The 23891-nt window shown below is 34.3% G+C and overlaps 1 protein-coding gene across 1 annotated transcript; it reads right to left on the bottom strand.

Moving 5' to 3' along the window:
- Positions 1 to 3913: 3913 nt before the first annotated feature.
- On the bottom strand, positions 3914 to 15589 carry LOC131859575 (beta-glucosidase 12-like). Its single transcript, XM_059213500.1, has 11 exons — positions 15366 to 15589; positions 15195 to 15253; positions 14991 to 15066; positions 14820 to 14897; positions 5628 to 5715; positions 5271 to 5523; positions 5076 to 5191; positions 4767 to 4987; positions 4521 to 4655; positions 4215 to 4323; positions 3914 to 4133 (listed from the first exon to the last, which is right to left on the bottom strand). The coding sequence occupies exons 1-11, from the start codon at positions 15577 to 15579 to the stop codon at positions 3968 to 3970; spliced, it is 1515 nt and encodes a 504-aa protein (XP_059069483.1). The 5' UTR covers positions 15580 to 15589; the 3' UTR covers positions 3914 to 3967.
- Positions 15590 to 23891: the final 8302 nt, after the last annotated feature.

Below are 23891 nucleotides of genomic sequence, written 5' to 3'. Positions count from 1 at the left end.
AATCATAGATTCCCGCCAAGAATGCATTCAAACACTGCCATGTTAGGTTTTCCTTTTCCAACTCAATCCAAATCCCCATTTATTCAATCCGCTTTTCAAGATGTGATCTTTATGACAACGATCAATCTCCAGCCAAACTTTGCATTCCAATGTGCGTTTTCTAAATCTGGAGGTCTACACCATCCTTTTCTACTTTTCTCCGTCACTTGCCATTAATGGCTTTGCTGTTTCCTTCACCTATGAGGTACAAAAATCAAATGTTCTTTCAAGATCAGTGTGATTTCTTTTCCAGCTAGCCTTCCTCGAAACGCAATCTTCTGGCATCGTCTGTGACTTGCAGGTTCCTCATTACAGCCAACCTGCATGCAGATTTTTACATCGATGCACACTCCACTGATGTGTGCAATACCTCCACCTAGCATCCAATTGTCATGCTTGTCGACATCCTCCTTTGCTTGGATTCGTATATCAGTTTGACATACTCTGTCGAACCAGGTTGACTATCGATTTAGCTTATCTCACCGGTATGACCATCAACCATTCTTTTGATTCTGTTCACCAGTCGTCCATTAGTTGATGTGCCTTCTTTTCGGTTTATGCCTTACCGATAAGCCTTCTTTACCTGTAGCTAACCTGAGTCATTTGTACCGGTAGCCTTCCTTCTTTCTACTCACTCTCACTTGTATCACCATCATATATGTCACAACTTCTAACTTACCGGTGACCTTGCCAAACCGGTTGACATCAATGACAACTTAGTGCCAGATTGCCAACATATAGTTATCCTTAGATTGTATTTTATGAAGTTGAATATTTTTTACACTTAAAAATATTGGGAAGCCCTCTTGAAGCCCCCAAATATGAATTTTCAATATACCTCCATTTTTACAAGCGTTGAACAATTGAGAGCTTTCTCAATCTAAAAATCCAGTCTATTGCAACATTACTAAATCTACCCGACAAGAATCCACGCGAGCCTTTTGAAGGCATGTTTTGTTAGGGGTATTTAAGACCCTACCATTCCAACTTATAATTTTTATGGATAACGTGGAGAACAACATACTCTCCACAGTCCCATTTTATTGTATAATGTAGTCTAATTACCTCCTTTAATTTCTACCTTTAATTTTTTGCTCCTAGAAAATTCATCTCATTTACTCTTTGGCTACCTTGACATAGATGTCTGTTTATGGGGGGATAAAGGTTTTTGGTGTATATCTAGCCGAGTAGAGTCTAAACCTAAATCCTAAAGATAAATTTCAAGTTGAAGAGACTCGGATTCTCTAACCAATGGAGATGAACTCATCACCTTATCAATTTTTACAAAAAATTCAACACATTCCTCCCTCCATAAATCTGATGTAGAAATTCCTCTTCCTATACTGATTGATCATTACCCATGAGGTAATCCTCTTTAAAAATTTGTTAATCCTCTTCTCCCAAAAATTCATGTTCAATCTGCTTTATTTTTTGAATACACACTTTTATAACCATTTCATCAATAATAGAATCAGGATCCGAAACAAAAAAGTAGCTTTTTTAAAGTTTGAAAAGAATTAACATAATGCTTGTCTAGAATCTTCCTCATAGCTAAGAATTGTTTTCTCAAAACTCTCCAACATGTGTGTATTCAAGGGAGATTGTAGAATATAACATGGAAGAGTCATTAATTTCTCCCTCTGAAAACTAGCTCCCTTAAAGCATTCCATTACATGATTTTTTTTATCAATAGAACTAATTGGAAAGGATGTTGAGAACACTAACAAGGGTAAGAAAACCCCTAAAAAAACATGTGATATTTGGATAGAAACATCAATTCAAAAAGAAGACCTCTTTTTGCCATAGCTCACTTCTAACACCTTATTACTTGGCACATCATATGTTTGTAGACGAGATGGAGACCAAGAAACCAAATCCACTATTGTAGAATGAGACAATATATTTCTTTGAAGTGGACCTTGAGTATATCTCTCCTACTAGAGGTTATTTTCAGAGAAGAGGAAGCTCTCTTGGGTCCTTGCAAAAGAGCATACTTTTGTATTGGAAACTAGATCTTCATGATCCCTGATATCAACATTTCCCATCGTTAAGAAATCAGAAGTGAAATAACACAATTGATTATGATGGGAGACTACCATAGATGGATCTTCAATAACAATGTTTTGTAGGCAGGATACAAATTGAGATTGAATTAAAATATTGGTTGGAAAAGATTTAGTCAGATCTAGTAAGACAAAAACCCTAACATGAAGACTAGTATGTTGAAATAGTTTAAAATCATGCTTCAGAAAATACCCATTTGATTAGCAAGGGTTTGCACAGTATGAAGATCTTGATATTCCAAAGGAAGAGTGGGTAACATGACTGAGAAAGGAACAAACTTCATAGACACCCTGGTAGGATCAAAATTTGGCATCCATCCTTGTGTGAACAAGAAAATGAATCTAAGAACCATGACATAGATCTATGAACTAGATCTCTATCTTTCTTATCAAAAAATATTGCAATTAAAATCTCCTCACCACCATCGAGGAAAAAAAGTTCAAGGATATTAGACCAAGAACTTCGAACCCATAAGGATAATTTAGAAATTTCAAGGTTATAGCTATAAAACTAACTAGTCAAGGCCCTATTTTGGAGTTCAAATATCTGGGTTTCAAGGAGACCTTATCAAAAGGTTACTTTTAAAACAACCTCATCATTAGACCTACCCACATTAGCAAGGACTAGTGTCTCCTAGATGACCAAATTGTTTTTCGCTTTTTGTGAACCCATTTTGTCAAAATCTCCTTGTGATTCCGCTAGGCTCTCCTTTTCCTCCCACAAAACATTTTAGCTTACCATTAATAGTTACGTCATTTGTATATCCATCCAATCTTTGATCATGCCAACCATTTATAGGCTGTAGATTTGGACTGAGAGGGACTCATCATAGAGGGATATTATTAGGAGATGAAATAGAGGGTGAAACATAGACAAGGAGAGAGTTACGGTAAGAAATGAAATCCCTAAGCTGGAAGGGTGAAAATTATTATTTGTAAAAGTGCCATTCTAACAAAACTGATCTCGAGGTCCACACCATGATGACAATCTTGTTGTGGTGGAATACCTCAAGGTTTGCAACCGTAAAGTTTTTTAAAAATTGGTCATTTATATCCTACTTGTTTTTGGAGTTCTCATCCTACTTGTCATCATATAACATTTTCCCATACCTAAAAGAATATTAGAAATAATGAAGAAACAAGAACTCCAAAAGAAGTGATTATTAACATTGTCATATCCGATTTATCAAATTTATCTATTACACATTTCATGGGTTCAAAGCCTTCAAATTATTAGATTATTAGATGCATTTACCCTCTACCTTTCGTCCATTGAAACTGAAAACTAAAGATGAAATTTATTATACATAAAATCAAGGGGGCATTCAAGCATTTAGTGTATAAATTAATTTGATTTTATTATTTATATATTACTTTCACTAGTATTAAAATAAAAAAATTAAACTAGAAAACTATTGTATACAACCACTGATATATCCATTCATGATACCAAGTCTTCCTACATGAAACCAAAACAAAAATCCAATTTACGTTAACCATAACTTCTTAACTCGTCTTTGCATTCGCATGCTACCATAAAGTACAAAAACATCTTCGTCAACACTTTAGAAACAAATTAAATATGTAGAGAAATAATTGAGAATAGAATATGTGAAAATATAAGTACAAGAAGTTTTTGATAGATATACACATAAAAATAAATAAATATTTAAATAGATAATTGATTATTTTATTTTATTTTGCAAATCAAAGTCTTGATTGAAAAATTTAGAGAAAAGGAAACATTCCATAGAAAACTACGTACATTGCAACTTTTGCATATTTTCATTGCAATGCTTGACAAGGACTTTAGTTGTGGCATAGCTCTGATTGTTGATATACAAAGTGCAACCTTTATATTTTATTCATTTCAAGAATGTCTGAAACCAATAAACTGATGCTTTTGGATATCGATTTAAGTTATTCTTATAATCTATGTAATGAAGACCAAACCGAACAGTATAGCCATTTACCCACTCAAAGTTGTCTAACAAAGACCATGCAAAGTAACCTTGTATGTTTGATCCATCCCTGCAATTCAACCATCACAATATTCTAGTATATAAAAGCTAAAAAGCAAAAAACAAAAACATTTTTTTTAACAAAAAATACCTTATTGCTTGTTGAACAAATGATAAATGTTTGGAGTGATAATCGATTCTCCAAGTATCATTAAGAGCTTGTGCCAATGACAATGTATCATCATTTTTTTCATCAATACCTATAAAAATATACTCAATTTTTTTAATTGAAAGGATAAACTTTGATATTATACAAAGTAAATCTACTTCTATAACAAAAATATATTAATAAAAAATACAAGCAACAACAAATTTATTATTGCACCATGTATAGGGATAGCCAAAATTTTAATGACTGTCCAGTGAAAATAGTTAAATTCACTATAAAATGTTTTACCATTCTCTGTGATGAAAATGAGTGGATTGTCATATCTGTATTTAATATACTTCAACAGGTCCCTTATACCACGTGGATACACGTGAAGCCAACTCGATCCTGCCTGTGGTCCGATGAGCATACCATTTCTCTCAGCTGATCACATTTCGATAGCAAATCATGTCAGAGGTTAAGTTCAATTTTTATAAAGTATTGCTAGATCACGTCAATTCATGCCCTTTGGAAGAAGAAATCAAAGATGTGTACCTGTTTGATTAGTTTGAGAGTCCAATGTGAAGCTTGTGTTAAGGGGATTCGGAGCTGTTAAAACATCAGCAGCATAGAGAGCTGTGTAATAATTTAAGCCCAGAAAATCAAATGAACCTTTCACAATGGCAGATTGATGGACAGTAAATTTGGGTAGCCGCTCGCCAACAAGCTGTCTCATGGTTGAGGGGTATCTCCCTTTTGTAATTGGATCCATATACCTGTAAATTTACCCAGCCAATCAAATTCATACGAACGGGTAACTAAAATGGGCATAAGTAGACAGTTTTCAGAAAATCGTTTACTTACCAACCAAACATAAAATCTATGGCCCTTTGGGCGGCTTTCTGGTCCGAATGTGATTTTGAATAGCGAAGAAACCAGTGGCTTACTAGTGTAATTCCGATCAATCCCTTCTGTGCCGCCTACACAAAAAAAATGGAAGATTGGCATTTTGACCGTTGTATGCAGAACAAGAAAATTTGGGGCTAAAAGGTGGCTAACCTGATACTTGGTCTTATAAACACGCACAGCAGCTGCATGAGAAAGAAGAAGATTATGCGTCACAATATATGGCTCTGTTGCAGAATTTCCTGTGCTCGAACTTCCATTGGAAGAGGAATGGCGGCCGGGTGGAGTTAGCCCAACGTCATATCCTCCATAAGCGTAGTTATAAGGTTCGTTTAATGTAATCCAGTGCTTCACTCGATCGCCAAACTCTTGAAAGCACAATTCACTGTAAGCTTCAAAATCTTGCCTGCATATATCAGATCACAGATCTCCTTATGCACGGAAAATGGGTAATCAATGAAACGAGTGGGTAATGCATCAAGGATTCAATGATTTGGAAGGGTTACATACACAATATTCTCGCTGAGAAAACCTCCATACTTGTCCTCCAGAGCTTGCGGAAGGTCCCAATGGAAGAGAGTCACAAAAGGCTTGATATCTACAGACAGGAGTTGGTTACCACCTTAACTGTTGCTCTTTGGTACTTTTGTCCTCGATGACAAGAAAGAAAAAAGATGATGTGTTGGCATACACGGACATACTGACTTGGCTGACGTGTTAAGTGTTTAAAACATGTTCTTTGGAGCCATGTTGGTGACACGATAGCTCTGACTTTGCATTAATGTTAATGACATCTTTGGTTAATATGGCTACGGTTTAAAGGGCATATTCCTCATGATACTTATTGTATCGAACAAGTTAATGTTTTTCTTGGAAGTTGCATTTGGCGTTTCATTTGTTTTGTTTTGGAGTCCGTCAAACCCTAACGCCGTGTGAGTCACAGTGCCGTTGGAGCTACAGAGCTCGAATCAGTTACAGAGAATGGTGCGAACAATGGTTTCATTCAAGAGATTAGCGGTTGACTGGTTAGTTTATTTGTTCAGTTTGCATTTAACAGGTATGGTTCTTGAAACACATGATTTAAGAGATTCTGTTTACCTTGGTTCGAATTTTTCAGTTATGCAAAATAAAAATAAGGAAGTGGTTGTGCTTTATTTTTGTTTTTCATGACTGGGAAATTAAAATGTCTTCCGTTGCACAGTTAGAATCAGTTATTTGTTTTTCAGTTTGCAAATCTTGTAAGTTAACGGGTTATTTAAGATGAAAACGGGATTCTTTCTGTGTGTGCATAAAAACAGTTTGACAAATCAGTCTGTGAGAAGAAAAACGGAGAAACACAGTGCCATAGTTTGAGTGTGAACAAAGTTCTAACATTAAAACAGAGAAATACAGTGCCGTGTTTTGAGTGTGAACAAAGTGGAAGCGTTAAACAGTGCCGTAGTTTAACAGAACCAGCCAAGGGTTTCTTGAGAATCAATACTCTGTTTTTGTTACAGAGTATATGAGGCTTCATTGAATTGAAACCATATTATTCAGTGTTTATTGATTTGAAATCATACAGTACAGAGTATTTGAGGTTTTATTTGATTTGAAATCGTATTGTTCAGGGTTTGTTGATTTGAAATCATACTGTTCAGAGTATATGAGATTTTATTGATTTGAAACCATATTTTCAGAGATTGGATAGTGTTGAAGAATATTATTGCAAAATTTTCATATGTACAGACTGATAAAATATTCTCGCTCAAATCCCTGATGGTTTTGTGACTGCAAGAATAAAATGCATGCATAAAATCACCAGTGGTTGTAGCTCGAGTTGAAAGATACATTGATAAGAAGAGGGGTTGGTGCTCCTTGAGGCCTTGTGGTTTCTAAAACATGTGAACTGAGTTGGTGCTCTTGTTGAATTAATAAAAGGGATCTTCCGAGTGGTTTTTCTACCCCAAGAGGGTTTTCCACTCATGCAAAATATTGTGTTATGTTGCATTGTCGTGTTTCATTCTGTTTACTAGTGTATGCTCTGATACATCATATTTTAGTCCTCTTTATCTCATACTCTGTTTAGTTGAATGTATGTAATGCAATATTGAAAGTATTTTAATGTTTCAAGTTTGTGTAATATCTTAATACCATTTTGTTAAACAAGGTCTAAATTAGATGTTTTAGTTGGTTCAATGGTATACTTTAAGCTGCATTAATGTATTCCTTCAAAGTGTTAAGTTTCAGCCATCTGTTCACACTGTGAATTAAAATTGTCAAGGTCCATAAAGTTTAACTTGTAAAATTTTTGTAACACTCTGATTCACCCCCCCCTCTCAGAGTGTTTTCCACTTCCAACAAGTGGTATCAGAGCATAGGGTCCCTCATATAGGTCTGTCCTAGGGATTGTTCCTGGTCACTTGGAAGTTTGTTTTATGGCTCAAACTCAGGAAGGTGCTTCACTTTCAAGAGCTCCTCTTTTTGATGGAACTGATTATGTGTTCTGGAAAATTAGGATGGAAACTTATCTCATTTCAGTTGATCTTAATGTGTGGAATATTGTGATCACAAAATATACAGTTCCTTCTATTATTCCTACTGATCCTGATGATAAAACTAAGTATGAGTTAAATGCCAGAGCTAAGCATGCTCTCTTATGTGGTCTCACTAAAGATGTTTTTGTTAAAGTCATGCATTGTTCTTCTGCTTATGATATTTGGAAAAAACTTGAAACCATTTATCAAGGGGATGCTAAGGTTAAGGAGTCTAAAATCCTTACACTCAAAAATCAATTTGAATCCTTAAGAATGAAAGAAGATGAAACAGTAGCAAGTTATTTTCTTAGAGTTGATGAAATAGTTAATTCCAGAAAGGGTCTTGGTGAAGATGTTGAAGAAAAGGAGGTTGTCAATAAAGTGATTAGAACCTTGTTACCCAAGTTTGAAACTAAGGTTTCAACCTTAGAAGAAAAGAAAAGTTTTTCTACCATGACACTTGATAATCTTCAAAGCATTCTTACTGCCTATGAGATGAGGATAGGTAATAATCCTTCTTCTTCAAAAGAAACAGCTTTTAAAGTAGAAAAGAAAGAAGAACCTGATAGTGACTCTGAACTTTCAGATGCTATAGAAGCCCTTTTTGTTAGAAAACTAAAAAAGAAATATAAGGGCAAATTACCTTTTAAGTGCTTTAATTGTGGCAAAGCTGGACACTTTGCTGCTCAATGTCCTCTAAGTGATCAAAACAGCGAAGAGGAAAAACCAGAAAAATTCTACAAAAAGAAAATGTGGAATCCTAAAAGGAGATTTAATACCTTCAAGAAAAAGAAGAGTCTTTTTACTAAAGAAGACTCTGGAAATGAATCAGATGATTCACCTTGTGAAGGTGATGAAACTCTATTTATGGCAGAATTAGAAGATGTAACTAGCAAAACAGAAAATGAATTTGAAGATCTAGATCAAGGAGAAATAGATCTTGAAGGAGAATTGCTGTGTGCCTTAAAAGAAATAAAGAGGTTAAAGAAACTTGCAGCCTCACATGAAAATTCAAATCAGATTTTACAAGTTGAGTTAAATGATGCAAATTTAGTGACTTCAAACTTGAAGTCCCTTCTTGAAGAAAGAGAAAAGAAAATTGAAACATTAGAACAACAGTCCACAAAACTTCAAAAACAAATTGAACAGTATGAAAGTACAATACATCTAAATGATATCTTGAGCAAGCAAAAATTGCATAAAGATTTGGCTGGTTTAGGGTTTGATAAAGCTGAATCATCAAGACAGAACACTAAGCCTACAACTAGAAAATCATTTCAGTCTTATAACAGAACAAAACCTTTTAGGTTTGGCTTCTTTTATGGATATTGTTTCTATTGCAATAGGTTTGGTCATAAGGTTAATACTTGCAGATTTCTGCAGCAAAGATCTCCTATGGTTGGGTACAATCAAGGATATGACTTTCCAAAAACAGTAAAGTGTAATAAGTGTAACACTTTTGGGCATACTACTATACAGTGCAAAACAAAGGCAAGTCCTAATAAAATATGGAAACCTAAGTTTGTAACTGGTATTGAGCAATCAATGATAGTGCAAACTGCATTTTTCTCAAATAAGAAATCTTTATGGGTGTTGGACAGTGGCTGTTCACACCATATGACAGGAGATAGAAATAAATTTCTGCATCTTGAAGACTTTAATGGTGGCTTTGTACGCTTTGGGGATAATTCAGGAGCTTATGTTCGAGGTAAAGGTACATTATTGCTAAATGATGATACTCCTATTCATGATGTGTACTTTGTTGAAGGGTTAAAGCACAATTTATTGAGTGTCAGTCAAATTTGTGATAGTGGTTACAGTGTATCTTTTAGCTCTCAAGACTGTACTATCAAAAATAAATCTGGTAAAACTGTTGCTGCTAGTTTGAGAACAATTGGCAATGTCTATAGTCTTCTTGATTCCACTGACTATGAGAACAATGAAGGCATTTGTCTTATGGGTCAAATAGAAGAAAATTGGTTATGGCATAAACGCCTAGGACATATAAATTTTGACAATCTGGTTAGAATCAGTAAAAATCAGAATGTTAGAGGTTTGCCTATTTTGAATAAACCATTCAATTCAGTTTGTAAAGCATGTTTGAAAGGAAAGCAAACAAAAGTGTCTTTCAAACCTAAAGAACATTCTTCTACTAGACCATTACAGCTTGTTCACACAGACTTATGTGGTCCTACAAGGACACAGTCTATAAATGGTGAAAAATATTTTATGCTTTTTGTTGATGACTATACCAGAATGGTATGGGTCACTTTCCTTAAACACAAATCTGAAGCATTTGATAGGTTTAAGATTTTCAGAAAAATGGTTGAACGAGAATCTGATCTAAAGTTGAAATGCTTGAGATCAGACAAGGGTGGTGAATTCACTTCACAAGAATTCATTGATTACTGTGAAAGACATGGTATTAAGAGACAATATGCTGCTACTCGTACACCTCAACAGAATGGAGTAGTTGAGAGAAAAAATAGAACAGTCAAAGAAATGGCTCGCACAATGCTTAATGAGGCAAATCTACCAGACAGATATTGGAAAGAAGCTGTACACACAGCTGTTTACATTTTGAATCGTGTTCAAATCAGGGTAAAATCTACCTTTACTCCTTATGAACTTTGGTATGGAAAAGCTGCTTCTATCAAATATTTCAAGATTTTTGGTGCCAAATGTTATCTAAAAAGAGATGAAGAAAATCTAGGAAATTTTGAGGCTAAAACTGATGAGGGTATCTTTCTTGGATACTCTACTCACAGCAAAGCCTATAGATGTTTCAATAATAGACTGAATAAAATTGTTGAAACAATAAATGTAAGGTTTGATGAACAATTTTTGTTAAGTAATGATTTGCAGGATATTGAGGAAGAGGAAATTACTTTAACAAAGGTTGATCAAGTTCCTAAACCTGCAGAAACAGAAAAGAAAAATGATTCATCAAGTTCTGATGAAGAAAATACAGAGAATTCAAATGCAGAGACAGGTACTCTTCATTATACACCCTCAAAAATTATAACAAAGAGACATCCTCAAAGTCAAGTTATTGGTAATATAGATGCAGGTATTTTGACTAGGAGAAGGGCAAAAACAACTGAACAAGCTCAATTGGCTGAACATTTTTGTTTGATAACTGATTTTGAACCCAAAAATGTTTCTGATGCTTTATCTGATGAATGTTGGTTAAATGCAATGAAAGATGAAATCAGTCAAATAGAGAAAAACCAAACTTGGGAATTAGTACCTAGGCCAGATGACAAGAATGTGATAGGAGGCAAATGGATTTTTAGAAATAAGCTTGATGAATCTGGGAAGGTTGTTAGAAATAAAGCTCGTTTTGTGTGTAAAGGTTATGCTCAGCAGGAAGGAATAGATTTTGGAGAAACATTCGCACCAGTAGCTAGATTAGAATCAATCAGAATTTTTCTTGCATACTCTTGCTATAAAAAATTTAAAGTTTATCAGATGGATGTCAAAACTGCCTTTCTGAATGGTTATCTTGATGAAGAAGTGTATATGGAACAGCCGGAAGGTTTTGAAATTGCAGGCAAATCTGATTGTGTATACAGATTAAAGAAAGCACTCTATGGTCTTAAACAGGCTCCAAGAGCTTGGTACTCTAGACTGGATAATCATCTTAAAGCAAATGGTTTCACTAGAGGTGCTGTAGATAGCAACTTATATGTTAAACTTGAAGGTAATGATGTCCTAGTGGTTGTAATATATGTAGATGATATCATTTTTGGCTGTAATAATGACTCTTTATCCAAAAAGTTCTCTAAAATCATGGAATCTGAGTTTGAAATGTCTATGTTTGGGGAACTGAATTTCTTTCTTGGTCTTCAAGTGTTACAACTTCAGCAAGGTATCTTCTTGTCACAAACTAAATATGCCAAAGAGATGATTAGAAAATTTAATATGACAGATTGTAAACCAGTCAGCACTCCAATGGAAACAGGCTGTAAATTGATCAAATCAGATGACTCACCTGTAGTAAATCAATCTGAGTACAGGTCAATGATAGGAAGTCTATTATATTTAACTGCATCTCGACCAGATTTAATGTTTGCAGTATGTCTAGTCTCTCGCTTTCAATCTGCACCTAAACAATCTCATTTGAATGCTGTAAAACGAATCTTTAGATATGTTCAAGGCACACTAGATTATGGTCTTTGGTATCCTCGCAATAATGACTTCACTCTTGTGGGTTTCACTGATTCTGATTGGGCTGGTTGTCTAGATGATCGTAAAAGCACCAGTGGAGCTGCCTTCTTTCTTGGTGATTGTCTTGTTGCTTGGCACAGTAAAAAACAAGATTGTGTCACTCTATCCACCGCAGAGTCAGAATACATAGCAGCCACTGCATGTTGCACACAACTGATATGGATGTCTCATCAAATTACTGATATGGGTATTTCTACTATTAAGCCCATTTCAATCTATTGTGACAATACTAGTGCAATTGATCTTTCAAAAAATCCTATTATGCACTCTCGTACTAAACATGTTGCCATTAAACTTCATTTTTTACGAGATCAGGTGTTGGCTAATGAGTTTCAATTGTTGTTTGTTCCTTCACAAGCCCAAGTTGCTGACATTTTTACAAAAGCCTTATCTAAAGAAGTTTTTGAACGGTTAAGGGATAGATTGGGAGTATTTTCTCAATCTGCTCTTGTCTTCACCTAAAGCATACTTTGAGGGGGAGTGTTGCTCTGTTGCTCTCTTCTTTCCTTTTGTCCTTGTATTGAAAAAAAAAAAAAAAAAGGGGGAGAATTTGGTATTTGTTTTTACAGTGACAGATTGTACAGATTGGTATTAATTCATTTCTTTTGCAACAGTGAGTAACATCAGTATACAGTGACAGTATTTCATGTTTGACAGTATACAGTGATAAATTTTTCATTTTTGACAGTATACAGTGATAGATTGGATATTGTGACATTGGATATTGGCATTTCACAGATATTGGCATATTGGTATTCACTCTAGTATTTCATTTCTGACAGTGACATTGGATATTGGCATTTCACAGATATTGGCATTTCACATATTGGTATTCTTTTTGATTGACATTACAGACTTGGCATGTTATTGGCATTTCATTGGCATTACAGTGATATTACAGTGACAATTGACTTTTCAGGCATTGGAATTTCATTACTGTGGCACAAGCATTTTGGGTATTTCAGTTCAGTATTCTTGTTTGATTCAGATTGGGAGTTCATTATTTACAGAATTGCAAGTTCAGAGAATGTTTTTTTTTATACGACAAAGTTCAGTGGTGATGTATATTGCATTTGTTGACAGTGGAATTTCTTGCATTGTTTTTGATCCTTTCAGATGATGGCATTTTTCGTGGCAATAATTGTTTAAGTTTTTTCCTTTTTTTTTTGCCATCAAGGACAAAGGGGGAGTTTGTTGCTCTTTGGTACTTTTGTCCTCGATGACAAGAAAGAAAAAAGATGATGTGTTGGCATACACGGACATACTGACTTGGCTGACGTGTTAAGTGTTTAAAACATGTTCTTTGGAGCCATGTTGGTGACACGATAGCTCTGACTTTGCATTAATGTTAATGACATCTTTGGTTAATATGGCTACGGTTTAAAGGGCATATTCCTCATGATACTTATTGTATCGAACAAGTTAATGTTTTTCTTGGAAGTTGCATTTGGCGTTTCATTTGTTTTGTTTTGGAGTCCGTCAAACCCTAACGCCGTGTGAGTCACAGTGCCGTTGGAGCTACAGAGCTCGAATCAGTTACAGAGAATGGTGCGAACAATGGTTTCATTCAAGAGATTAGCGGTTGACTGGTTAGTTTATTTGTTCAGTTTGCATTTAACAGGTATGGTTCTTGAAACACATGATTTAAGAGATTCTGTTTACCTTGGTTCGAATTTTTCAGTTATGCAAAATAAAAATAAGGAAGTGGTTGTGCTTTATTTTTGTTTTTCATGACTGGGAAATTAAAATGTCTTCCGTTGCACAGTTAGAATCAGTTATTTGTTTTTCAGTTTACAAATCTTGTAAGTTAACGGGTTATTTAAGATGAAAACGGGATTCTTTCTGTGTGTGCATAAAAACAGTTTGACAAATCAGTCTGTGAGAAGAAAAACGGAGAAACACAGTGCCATAGTTTGAGTGTGAACAAAGTTCTAACATTAAAACAGAGAAATACAGTGCCGTGTTTTGAGTGTGAACAAAGTGGAAGCGTTAAACAGTGCCGTAGTTTAACAGAACCAGCCAAGGGTTTCTTGAGAATCAATACTCTGTTTTTGTTACAGAGTATATGAGGCTTCATTGAATTGAAACCATATTATTCAGTGTTTATTGATTTGAAATCATACAGTACAGAGTATTTGAGGTTTTATTTGATTTGAAATCGTATTGTTCAGGGTTTGTTGATTTGAAATCATACTGTTCAGAGTATATGAGATTTTATTGATTTGAAACCATATTTTCAGAGATTGGATAGTGTTGAAGAATATTATTGCAAAATTTTCATATGTACAGACTGATAAAATATTCTCGCTCAAATCCCTGATGGTTTTGTGACTGCAAGAATAAAATGCATGCATAAAATCACCAGTGGTTGTAGCTCGAGTTGAAAGATACATTGATAAGAAGAGGGGTTGGTGCTCCTTGAGGCCTTGTGGTTTCTAAAACATGTGAACTGAGTTGGTGCTCTTGTTGAATTAATAAAAGGGATCTTCCGAGTGGTTTTTCTACCCCAAGAGGGTTTTCCACTCATGCAAAATATTGTGTTATGTTGCATTGTCGTGTTTCATTCTGTTTACTAGTGTATGCTCTGATACATCATATTTTAGTCCTCTTTATCTCATACTCTGTTTAGTTGAATGTATGTAATGCAATATTGAAAGTATTTTAATGTTTCAAGTTTGTGTAATATCTTAATACCATTTTGTTAAACAAGGTCTAAATTAGATGTTTTAGTTGGTTCAATGGTATACTTTAAGCTGCATTAATGTATTCCTTCAAAGTGTTAAGTTTCAGCCATCTGTTCACACTGTGAATTAAAATTGTCAAGGTCCATAAAGTTTAACTTGTAAAATTTTTGTAACACTCTGATTCACCCCCCCCTCTCAGAGTGTTTTCCACTTCCAACACTTAACAGTATTGCAGTGATTTCCACATCGATATTAGTAAAAGAGAAACACTTTACCATGTTTTAGGAGTTCGTTAATAAGGTTATTGTAGTACGCCACTCCAATTTTGTTTATTCCACCTTTGATCGACCCATCTTTCTCGCAAGAAAACTCAATTTAGGAGACCAAGAAATAGAATACCTAAACGCTAGCTATATTTCTCTAGAAAAAGAAAACATATGGCTCACATGGTAGTATCCGTGACCAAGAAATAGAAAACCTATATGCATCCATGCCCATGTCCTTCATCAGTTTCACATCCTCCTGTAAATTACACTATCCCTCTTTAATATAGTTCAACACAAAATGCATTCAGATGGCAAGAAATGGTAAAGGTACATTCATAGATCTGAGAAATATATGATTCGAATCAAATGTTATAAGCACGACACCTTATAGCGATGATATTGGTCCACAGCAACATCCCCATTGCTCCCATCAGCGATTGTCCCTGCACATAGTTTCATTTACAATAAGCTTTCGGACATAGATTGCAAGAGAGCAAATAAATAGATAGAAATGGATAAAAAGATAATTGTATGTATAGAAGAGCAAAAGTTAACCTGGGATATGGGAGAAAGTATCCCAGATGCTTGGGCTTCTTCCTCCTTCCCTAGCAGCGCCTTCATACTGATATGAAGCAGAGGCTGCACCGAATATGAACCCATGTGGAAACCCACTCCTATTCAGTACTTTTATTTCTTCCTGAGCTCCTACAAGAAACACCCACCACATGCACACTACTGCACAGGCTCTCCATCCCACAAGGCTATTCATTGTAGTAAAATGCTGGAGTTTTTATCCAATACAAAGCAATACAGTTAAGCCAGGAGAATGCATAGATAGCCTCTATTTAAACAAGAAAAACGAGACCACTCTATGAGAAGTTTAATTTGACCGTCAAGAGTTAGAATTATGCATTAAAACGATGTCCCTCTTCTAGAATTTGAATCTGACCGTTGGTTTCATACTGATCAGCAGTATGCTTTATTTCATGATGATTTAAGTATAAACAATGCTGTATATGGATTTTAGGCAATTTTTTCTGTGATATTAATTTGAATGAGCGGAAAATTCCTAACACATCGTCTATAATTGATTTCAAACGTGGAACTTGAACTGGTCCTTGTCACGTGGATTGTGCGAGCCTCGGAATTTGAATAAACATACTCAGAAGCGTTAGATTCAGACAAAGAAGGGATGCACAAAAAACGTGAATTCGGAGAGAAATAAGGAAGCACGAGTGAAACCATTATGAACTTTTGTATTATCACATTCTCAAATTCAACCTTATCGTTTTGTCGTAAGCGTCTATAAATTTTATGACAACATCAAGTATTGTTTTGTTTTTCCCTTTAAAAATTTGGGTTAAATACTTTTATTTAGAATTATGAGTTGATCAGGTTAGAGATAAGGATTCTAATTTTCAATAGGAAGATAAAGCAATAATATTTAATAGGGGTTTTAATTTTAGTGACCAGAATCACAATGACATTACTGACTATAATAAGGGTTTGATTATCTAAACGAGAGTGTGAAAACCATCAGCAATCATTTTGTTAGACTAGGGAATTTAGTTATCTTTGAATTGTAAGGAGTAAGAGTGAAAATAACTATGTGATATGAATGATTTCAGTGAAAATATATATTTTTCAAATGTTTCAAGGAATATATTTGAAACAATTAGTTAGTTCAAAATAGTCTTATTATATGTAAAAAAATAAAATAAATTGAAAATTGGATTTTGAATTAAGATGGCTTAAGCTAAAAATAAAATCATTGCTAATTAATTTACAACACATTAAAAAAGAGTTTGAGTAAGTCAACAATAATTTTAAATGCTACAAATTTAAAGATAACTTTCATTGTTGTAGCACAAAATACTAAAACAAGTCTCATTAATGAAAAATGAGTTTGATATGAACTTGTTGGCCTTTTTTCTTATCATATTGTACTTAATATATTGTCTTTGAGTTTTTCTTGTGATATATATTTTCATTATGTTTCAAAGCATGCAATTATTATTGAGTTGTTTAAATTTGAGTTTAATGTCTAACTTTTCTTTCGTATTAGTTACAATGTCAAGTAATTAATGTTTTAGTTTATATATATCTAGAAGTTTTATGTACTCTCAAACTTTTAGCTTCTTCAAGTTTTTTTCTAAAATATAACTTAATTTATTTTTTTGTTATCACAATTGAAAAACTAGTTAATTTAAAATCAACCCATCATATGCATAAAATATGTGGTGGCAAGTTAGTTTAAAATAATGTTATTGTATATTAGAAATCAAACTACTCATAAACCAATGAAAAGTTTAAAATCATCAATCAATTAAAATTCTTAAGTCTATGAAGGAATGAGAAAAAAATAATCTAAAACAAGCTATGATTTTCCCTATAAGATAGAAGTAGAAATGTATCTAGTCAATCTTTCTTATGAGGCCCTTTACCTCAACTATCAAATTTTTTATTTCTCATGAATAGGGTTTAGTGGATGAGACAAAACCACTTTCAAAGTAATGGATTGTATTGGAGTAGGAAGAAATTTTCTAGATAATACATGGATTATTATAGACCACGATATATTATGTAAAAATTATTAATGCTAATACTTTTATAATTTTAATTTTTCGATTAAAATATGTATTTTCTAAGTTTTGATTAGTAGTTTGTAGCGTAATTGATATTAAGATTTTATTTTTGTTTATTAAATATTGATTATTCAATTCAATAAAATTAGTACAATTAAATGATTTACATAAAAAGCCTAATAAAATAGTCAACCATCTTTTTGAGGTGTAATTCAGAATCAAAGTAAGGGTATCATGCAAAAGGATGGCATTCATATATACAATCAATGTGGCAAAAATGTTGAGGTTTCTTAGTAGAGCCAACCCAACCACATAGTTGCATTGATGATAAGTTCTATGGGTCACCAATAGTTTTCGATTAGCTTTGTTCACTATATTCACAATAATATTTCCCTTATATCTTGAATTTTCATATACAAATACATTTTTATTGATGGGATATTTAGCATACATCTCAACTACAATGAAATGCCAAATATCTCAACTCTCTTAAAATTTAAAAAAATCATGAAATTAGAAAAAGACTACCGGGCAAGGCAATGATAATAAATTCTTATCATACAACTCCATTCATTATTATTTTTTGATTCAATAATGAACCAACAATTATGCTCTCATTTAAATATTGCAATAAGGGTTTATCGAAAAGAGATTTAAATTTAAGTAACTCCTTAACCCTAAAAATTTATGTTTCATAATTTAGAATTTTGAAAATACATAGATAGAAACAATATATTATTATATGATATTCAAGCATGTATCTTGACTATTTTCTAATCTATACTAAACATTCATAAAAAAGATAAATAGGTAGGAAAGGTATAGGGTTTGAGAAATCCTTGATTTGAACATCTTATGTAAATTTCATGAAGTATGAGTAGATAGATCTAAGTTAACTAACTCTTATTTAATTAGAAACTTATAATACACGAAAATAAATTCAATCTTGAAATAAATTTTAAAAGTCATAGTAAAAATCTTCATCAATTGCTAAATTTTTAGTAAACATTAATTTAAACTTTTTCATAATATTAATAAGAAAGGAGTACTCACACTAATAAGGCAAGGCAACATGGAATCAAAAAATTACTACCAATATGAGAACAAGATTGATCAAATACTCATTGTATCGATGCATGTATAATACAATATTTATTGATATATCCAGAAACCATGACATAAACATTGTATTAAATCTTTATTTAGATGTTTAAATAATATCAATAATTTCTAATTACTTATATTGAGAAAAGAGAAATTGAAGTAATTGAACAAGAGTAGAAATAATAGCAAACAAAACAATCGTTGTCAAGCTGCAAGGTGGAAGAGTTAGCCATAGCTAAAGTTGAAGATATTGTAAAAAGTATTGAAGGTGTGTAGATTTGTTCTAGATTTGTAAAATAAATGGTCAAATAAATGTTGAGAACATCACATAGAAGGAAGACTCGAAAAAAATGCATTATGTTTTCGTATGAAAGAAATAGAGCCTACTTAAACTAGGATCCCTAAGCACCAGTAATGTGACTCTATGGGAGGTGCTAAGAAAATACAAGTGTCTCACACCTAAAATAACAATGGATTGATAACTGGTAAATTTTATGGACATATGATGAAGGAGAATTTGAATTTGCAGTAGATGAGAAAATGCAGCAATGGTGGAAATGGTAGTGGGATTGCAGAGAACGTCTCAAGGGATGAGGATGCGGACGACAAAGCTTATGCAGGCAAAAGTGAGACCTAGGATGGTGGGACTCTATGAGTTCCAAGGTATTGCAATGATGCTTTTTCTGGCAAGCTTGATGTTTTGCATGGCTCTAAGGGACCAAAGGAATCTGCTAGTCAACTGGACTCTTCTTCAGCCCCTCATTGTAATAGGAAATGGTCTGCCATTTTTAGTATGCATCCAAAAGGTAAGTCGGTCTCTCCCTTTTTGCACAGTGCAGACCTTGTTTCTTGTACATTCTCTATTTCAATTTCGGACTATATTATGGATAAAACTATGGCCAATATGGTTTGTATTATGGTTGGCAAATTTATGGAACCTCAACTTGATATTGGAACTGTTGAAGCACGGTTTGCTCGAAAATGGAAAGGCAAAGGCCAGATTGAAGTGGTTGCGATGGAAAATGGTTTCTTTTCCTTTTCTTTCAATTATGATGAAGATTTAAAATTATTGTTGGCTGGAGGACCTTGGGTGATGGGTAAGTCCTCTTTGGTATTGAAAAACTAGAAACCTAGCTTTAATCCCAATGATTGGGAGTGTTATGAGGCACCCATTTGGGTTAGTCTTCCTGGCCTCCCCTTGGAATATTGGGATGAGGAAATTTTTTGAGGGTTGGCTGCTTTTTTCAAAGAGTTGTTATCCTTGGATCTGATGATGGTGACTAAATGGAGATTACTTTATGCTCAGATCTGTGTGAATATAAAATAGTTAGTGGATCTTCCCTAGTAATTCACTTTCAATTTGAAGTTGGATAATTGGGTGTAGAAAGTCGAATATGAATGTATTCCCTTTTCCTTGTATCATTGTAAGAAGCTGGGACATTGGGCTAGGGATTGTCCTGTGGAAATACCTATAAAAAAAATTTGGAGGAAGAAAACTACTGATTCAGCCCCTGTTGTGGAGATTCATGTTAATCTGGTGCAGAATGGTCTATCATCTCAAGTGGTGTAGAAGCTTGACACTCTGAAGTAGAGTCGCTAGCAATTGTAAGTGGTTCCCAATGTTGATAATTAGGCCTTAGCTACTTCTCAGAGTGTTCCTGATGCTGAGCAGAGTTATCCATTGAATCATAATAGTATTCGTCATCAGGGGTTGTTAGAAAAGTCTCTTCCTTCATCGGAGGAAATGAGGGAGGTGTTGGTCATGGGTATCTCTATTTCTCCTATATTGGGAGAGCAGAGTCTCAATATGATTATGGATGTGGGTAACTCTTTAAATATTTTAAATCCTTAGATTAAGGTTGTGTAGTTGGGGACCTCTTCCTTAGAGGAATTGGAAACTAATCCTCCAATGATTCAATTTCTAGATATTGATCTTGAGGATTCAAATCATTTTGTTTAAGTAAAATCCTTGAATCATCGACATAGTTTTCTCTCCCCTTTAGGAACTACGTCAGCTTTGGGTTTTGTTAGGGTTAAGACTAGGAATAAACAAAGAGCTGATTGTGGTTTAGAAACAAGAGGAGTGGCAAGACCCCCAAATAATTTTAATACAGATAAGCAAAGAAAGCCTGAGATTATTGATGACTCTGAGAGAACCCTATAAGGTATGAGGATTGGCTCCCCTTGTTCTACTAAATTAAGATAATTTCTTGGAACATAAGGGGGCTAAACCAGCCCCATAAGCATGATCTCCTATCTAATTTGGTGAGGGATCATAGACTTGAGATTTGCTTGTTTAGGAGACTAAAATATTGTGTAACAAACTTTAAAAAATGAAGTGGATAGTCTTTAAAGATTGTGGTGTCCATTATTGTGATGCAGACGGGGCGTCAAGAGGTATTGCTACTTTCTATAATCCCAAGGTGATTCAAGGTTCAGTTGTTGTTGCCACTCCTAAACATATTGCTACTAGAGTCACTAATCTTTTGGATGGGTCTTCTTTGATTATTTCCAATATTTATGCTCCTAATAGTAAGAATGCTAGAAAGCTTCTTTGGGTTTCTATGATTAATTCTAGACAGTTGTTTCTTAATGAGAAGTGGATCCTGATGGGGGATTTTAATACCGCTATATCTAATATGGAGAAGATGGGTGGGGCTCCGATTTCATAAAAAATTAAACAAGATGTATTAGATCTGATTAATTCTCTAGGTTTTCTTAATCTGGACCTTGTAGGATCTATGTTTACCTAGTCCAAATGACGTAGTGGCTCGGAGCTTATCCAAGTCAGATTGGATAGAGGTCTCCTTTCTCCTAATTGGCTGATGTATTTCTCCTATAATTTATCATCTTTATCGAAGAGTGGTTCTAACTGATTCCCAATTTTCCTTTATATCTCCTCCCTGAGTAGGAGAAAGGCTTTCCCTTTCATATTTCAAAAAATGTGAGCCCATAACTTTGAGCTACATGATAAAATTGTAAAACAGTGGGATATCAACATCCAAAGAATGGCTATGTACCGAGTGGCCAAAAAAATTGCCAATGTTATGTTGACCATTTGGAGGAATTGATTATGTGTTGCATTGATGTTTTGTCATTGATGTTAACACTAGTTGTTTTGGCTTCTTTACTAGTATCCTTCTGGTCCTAGTAGGATGTTTGGTTTCTGGTTGGATTAGATCATGGTGATCCGGTATATTTTGGCTTATGGAGTTGGCTTAGATCTGCTAGCCATACTACTTTGATTCATGTTTAGTCAACTAGTTTTGATTTGGTGATCGTATGTTATCATGTATGCTGTTAAGATTGGTTTGTTGATCCGGTGAGGGTTTCGTCGGTAACGCATTATTGAAGATCTTTGATGTTATGCATAAGTGGTGTTAGTATGGTTTCTAGTAGAGATTCAAGATGCTAATGGTGATCGTGCTTGAGACTTGGTTCATTGGGATAATTTCTTTAGCGTGTGTGGACCTAAATTGGGTCTTGGTTTATCTAGGTTATGGACTCGCTTAATGTAATGGTTTGTTTGGATTTATCGATGTGTTTCCGGGATGTCTTATGGGTTGGATATTATTTGTTTGGTCTTAGGCTGACATGCTTTGTAATTATATAATTATTTTATTATCTATTGGCCGACCTTATTGTTTGTGGTGAAGGGTGTGTATGTATATGATGTAAGATCTTATTGTAGATGATATGCATGGGATATGGATGTATAGGAGCGAATAATGTAATAATCATTCATGCAAAGGATTTGGTCGATCATTGGAGATCAATTTGGGTTTATGTAAGAGGATTAATTCCTCTAGTATTGGGCTTAACTGGAACTATACTTAGGCATAGGAGATGATATCATTGTAGTTTATTCTTCCTTTCGGATTGCAGTCTGGATTTTTATGTAGTCAGTGAGACTCCTTTTTGTAATGAGCAGTGTGCTCTATGTTGTTGGACTTCTTGCAAGTGCAGGCCCCTCATTTGTAATCACATAGTTAGTGTAGAAGTAATATTTGACTGTGGGTAGGCTTCCCATCGTGGTTTTTCCCTTTAACAGGTTTTCCACGTACAAATCTTGGTATCATGTGGATGGTATTTATTCTCTAATTTTTGTTTATGATTAATTGGTGATGCCCTCCTAAATGGCACAATGTTAGTCCAAGATCAATCAACATAAAAACACACAAGATGTTAGAGTTAATCAATCTAAAACTAAAACATATGAAGGCATTCCAAAAGAGACACTAAAAGAGACATGCTAAATATATCTAATAAATAGAACAAATGATCATGAGACATCTCCAACTGCCTCTTAGCATGGCCTTAGCTTCTTCTCCCTTGTTCCTCTCCTCTCCAAGTTCCAAAATAGTGTAGCTCTCAGCAGCTTTTTGCACTATGGATGCTTATGGAGGATTGAGATTGTAGAATAGCTCTAAACATGAAATGAAAAGCTATTTTAATGCTTAAAATGATGTGTTTTAACCAAAAGACAATATTTAATTATGCTATGCTAAATGCTCTCTAAAATGGCTATAGTCTAAATGCATACAAGTTTTCAGGATCTGGATTATGAAGGAATGGGCTCTATTTATAGGAAAAATGGAGCAATGGATGGCCAGGATTGAAAGGTTTAATCAAGGGTCAAGCTTGAAAGTTGGGGATCCATGTGCACAATTTGCACCAATGAAATGGTGACAAGTGTCAACACAGGATTGGGTTGAGAGAAGAGGTTGGAGGCATTAAAGGCCTGAGAAGACCTCATGGTTATCTAAAGGCTAAGGGTCAAGTCTAAGTTAGGCTTACCTACTGGATTAAGAGTTAATCCAAGGATAAACCTTTGTGCAAATGATTAAGAGATAATCATGGTCAAAGCATTAATGACCTGATGAGACCCTTGGGTTGGGTAGAGGTTGAGTCAAAACAAATGTTTTAACCATGTGGGAGAGTTGAATTAACCATTAATGGTTATTGGAGACTTTGGGGATTAAGTGGTTGAAAGTTGGAAGCCTTTAATGGTTTTCAAAGACTTTGGGGTTTTTGGTGGTTGAAGGTTGAAAACCTTCAATGGTTATCCAAGACTTTGGGCCATTTGAGAAGTGACTCCATTTTGCTTAGGAATGTGACAATAATTAGGGGATGGATTAGGCTAATTAGGAAGGGGTTAGAAGAATCTAGAAGGGGATTAGATTTTGCAAGTGGATTTGGTGGGTGAGGGAAAATAGGATTTTATTAAAATAAAAATTCATTTATTTCAAAATGTGTGCAAGTTGCATTTGTAGGAAAATGCAAGTGGGGTGGGGATAATGATTTAAATAAATGTTTTATTTAATTTATTTAAAAGAGGAATAGGGGGATTTAATTAAATAAATAGATTTTATTTAATTAATTGAATGAAATT

The sequence above is a fragment of the Cryptomeria japonica genome, chromosome 10, assembly GCF_030272615.1.
Source record: "Cryptomeria japonica chromosome 10, Sugi_1.0, whole genome shotgun sequence".
In the NCBI taxonomy this organism is placed as follows: Eukaryota; Viridiplantae; Streptophyta; class Pinopsida; order Cupressales; family Cupressaceae; genus Cryptomeria; species Cryptomeria japonica.
Note: the sequence above shows the minus strand (reverse complement) of the source record. Positions and strands in the feature narration are given on the sequence as shown.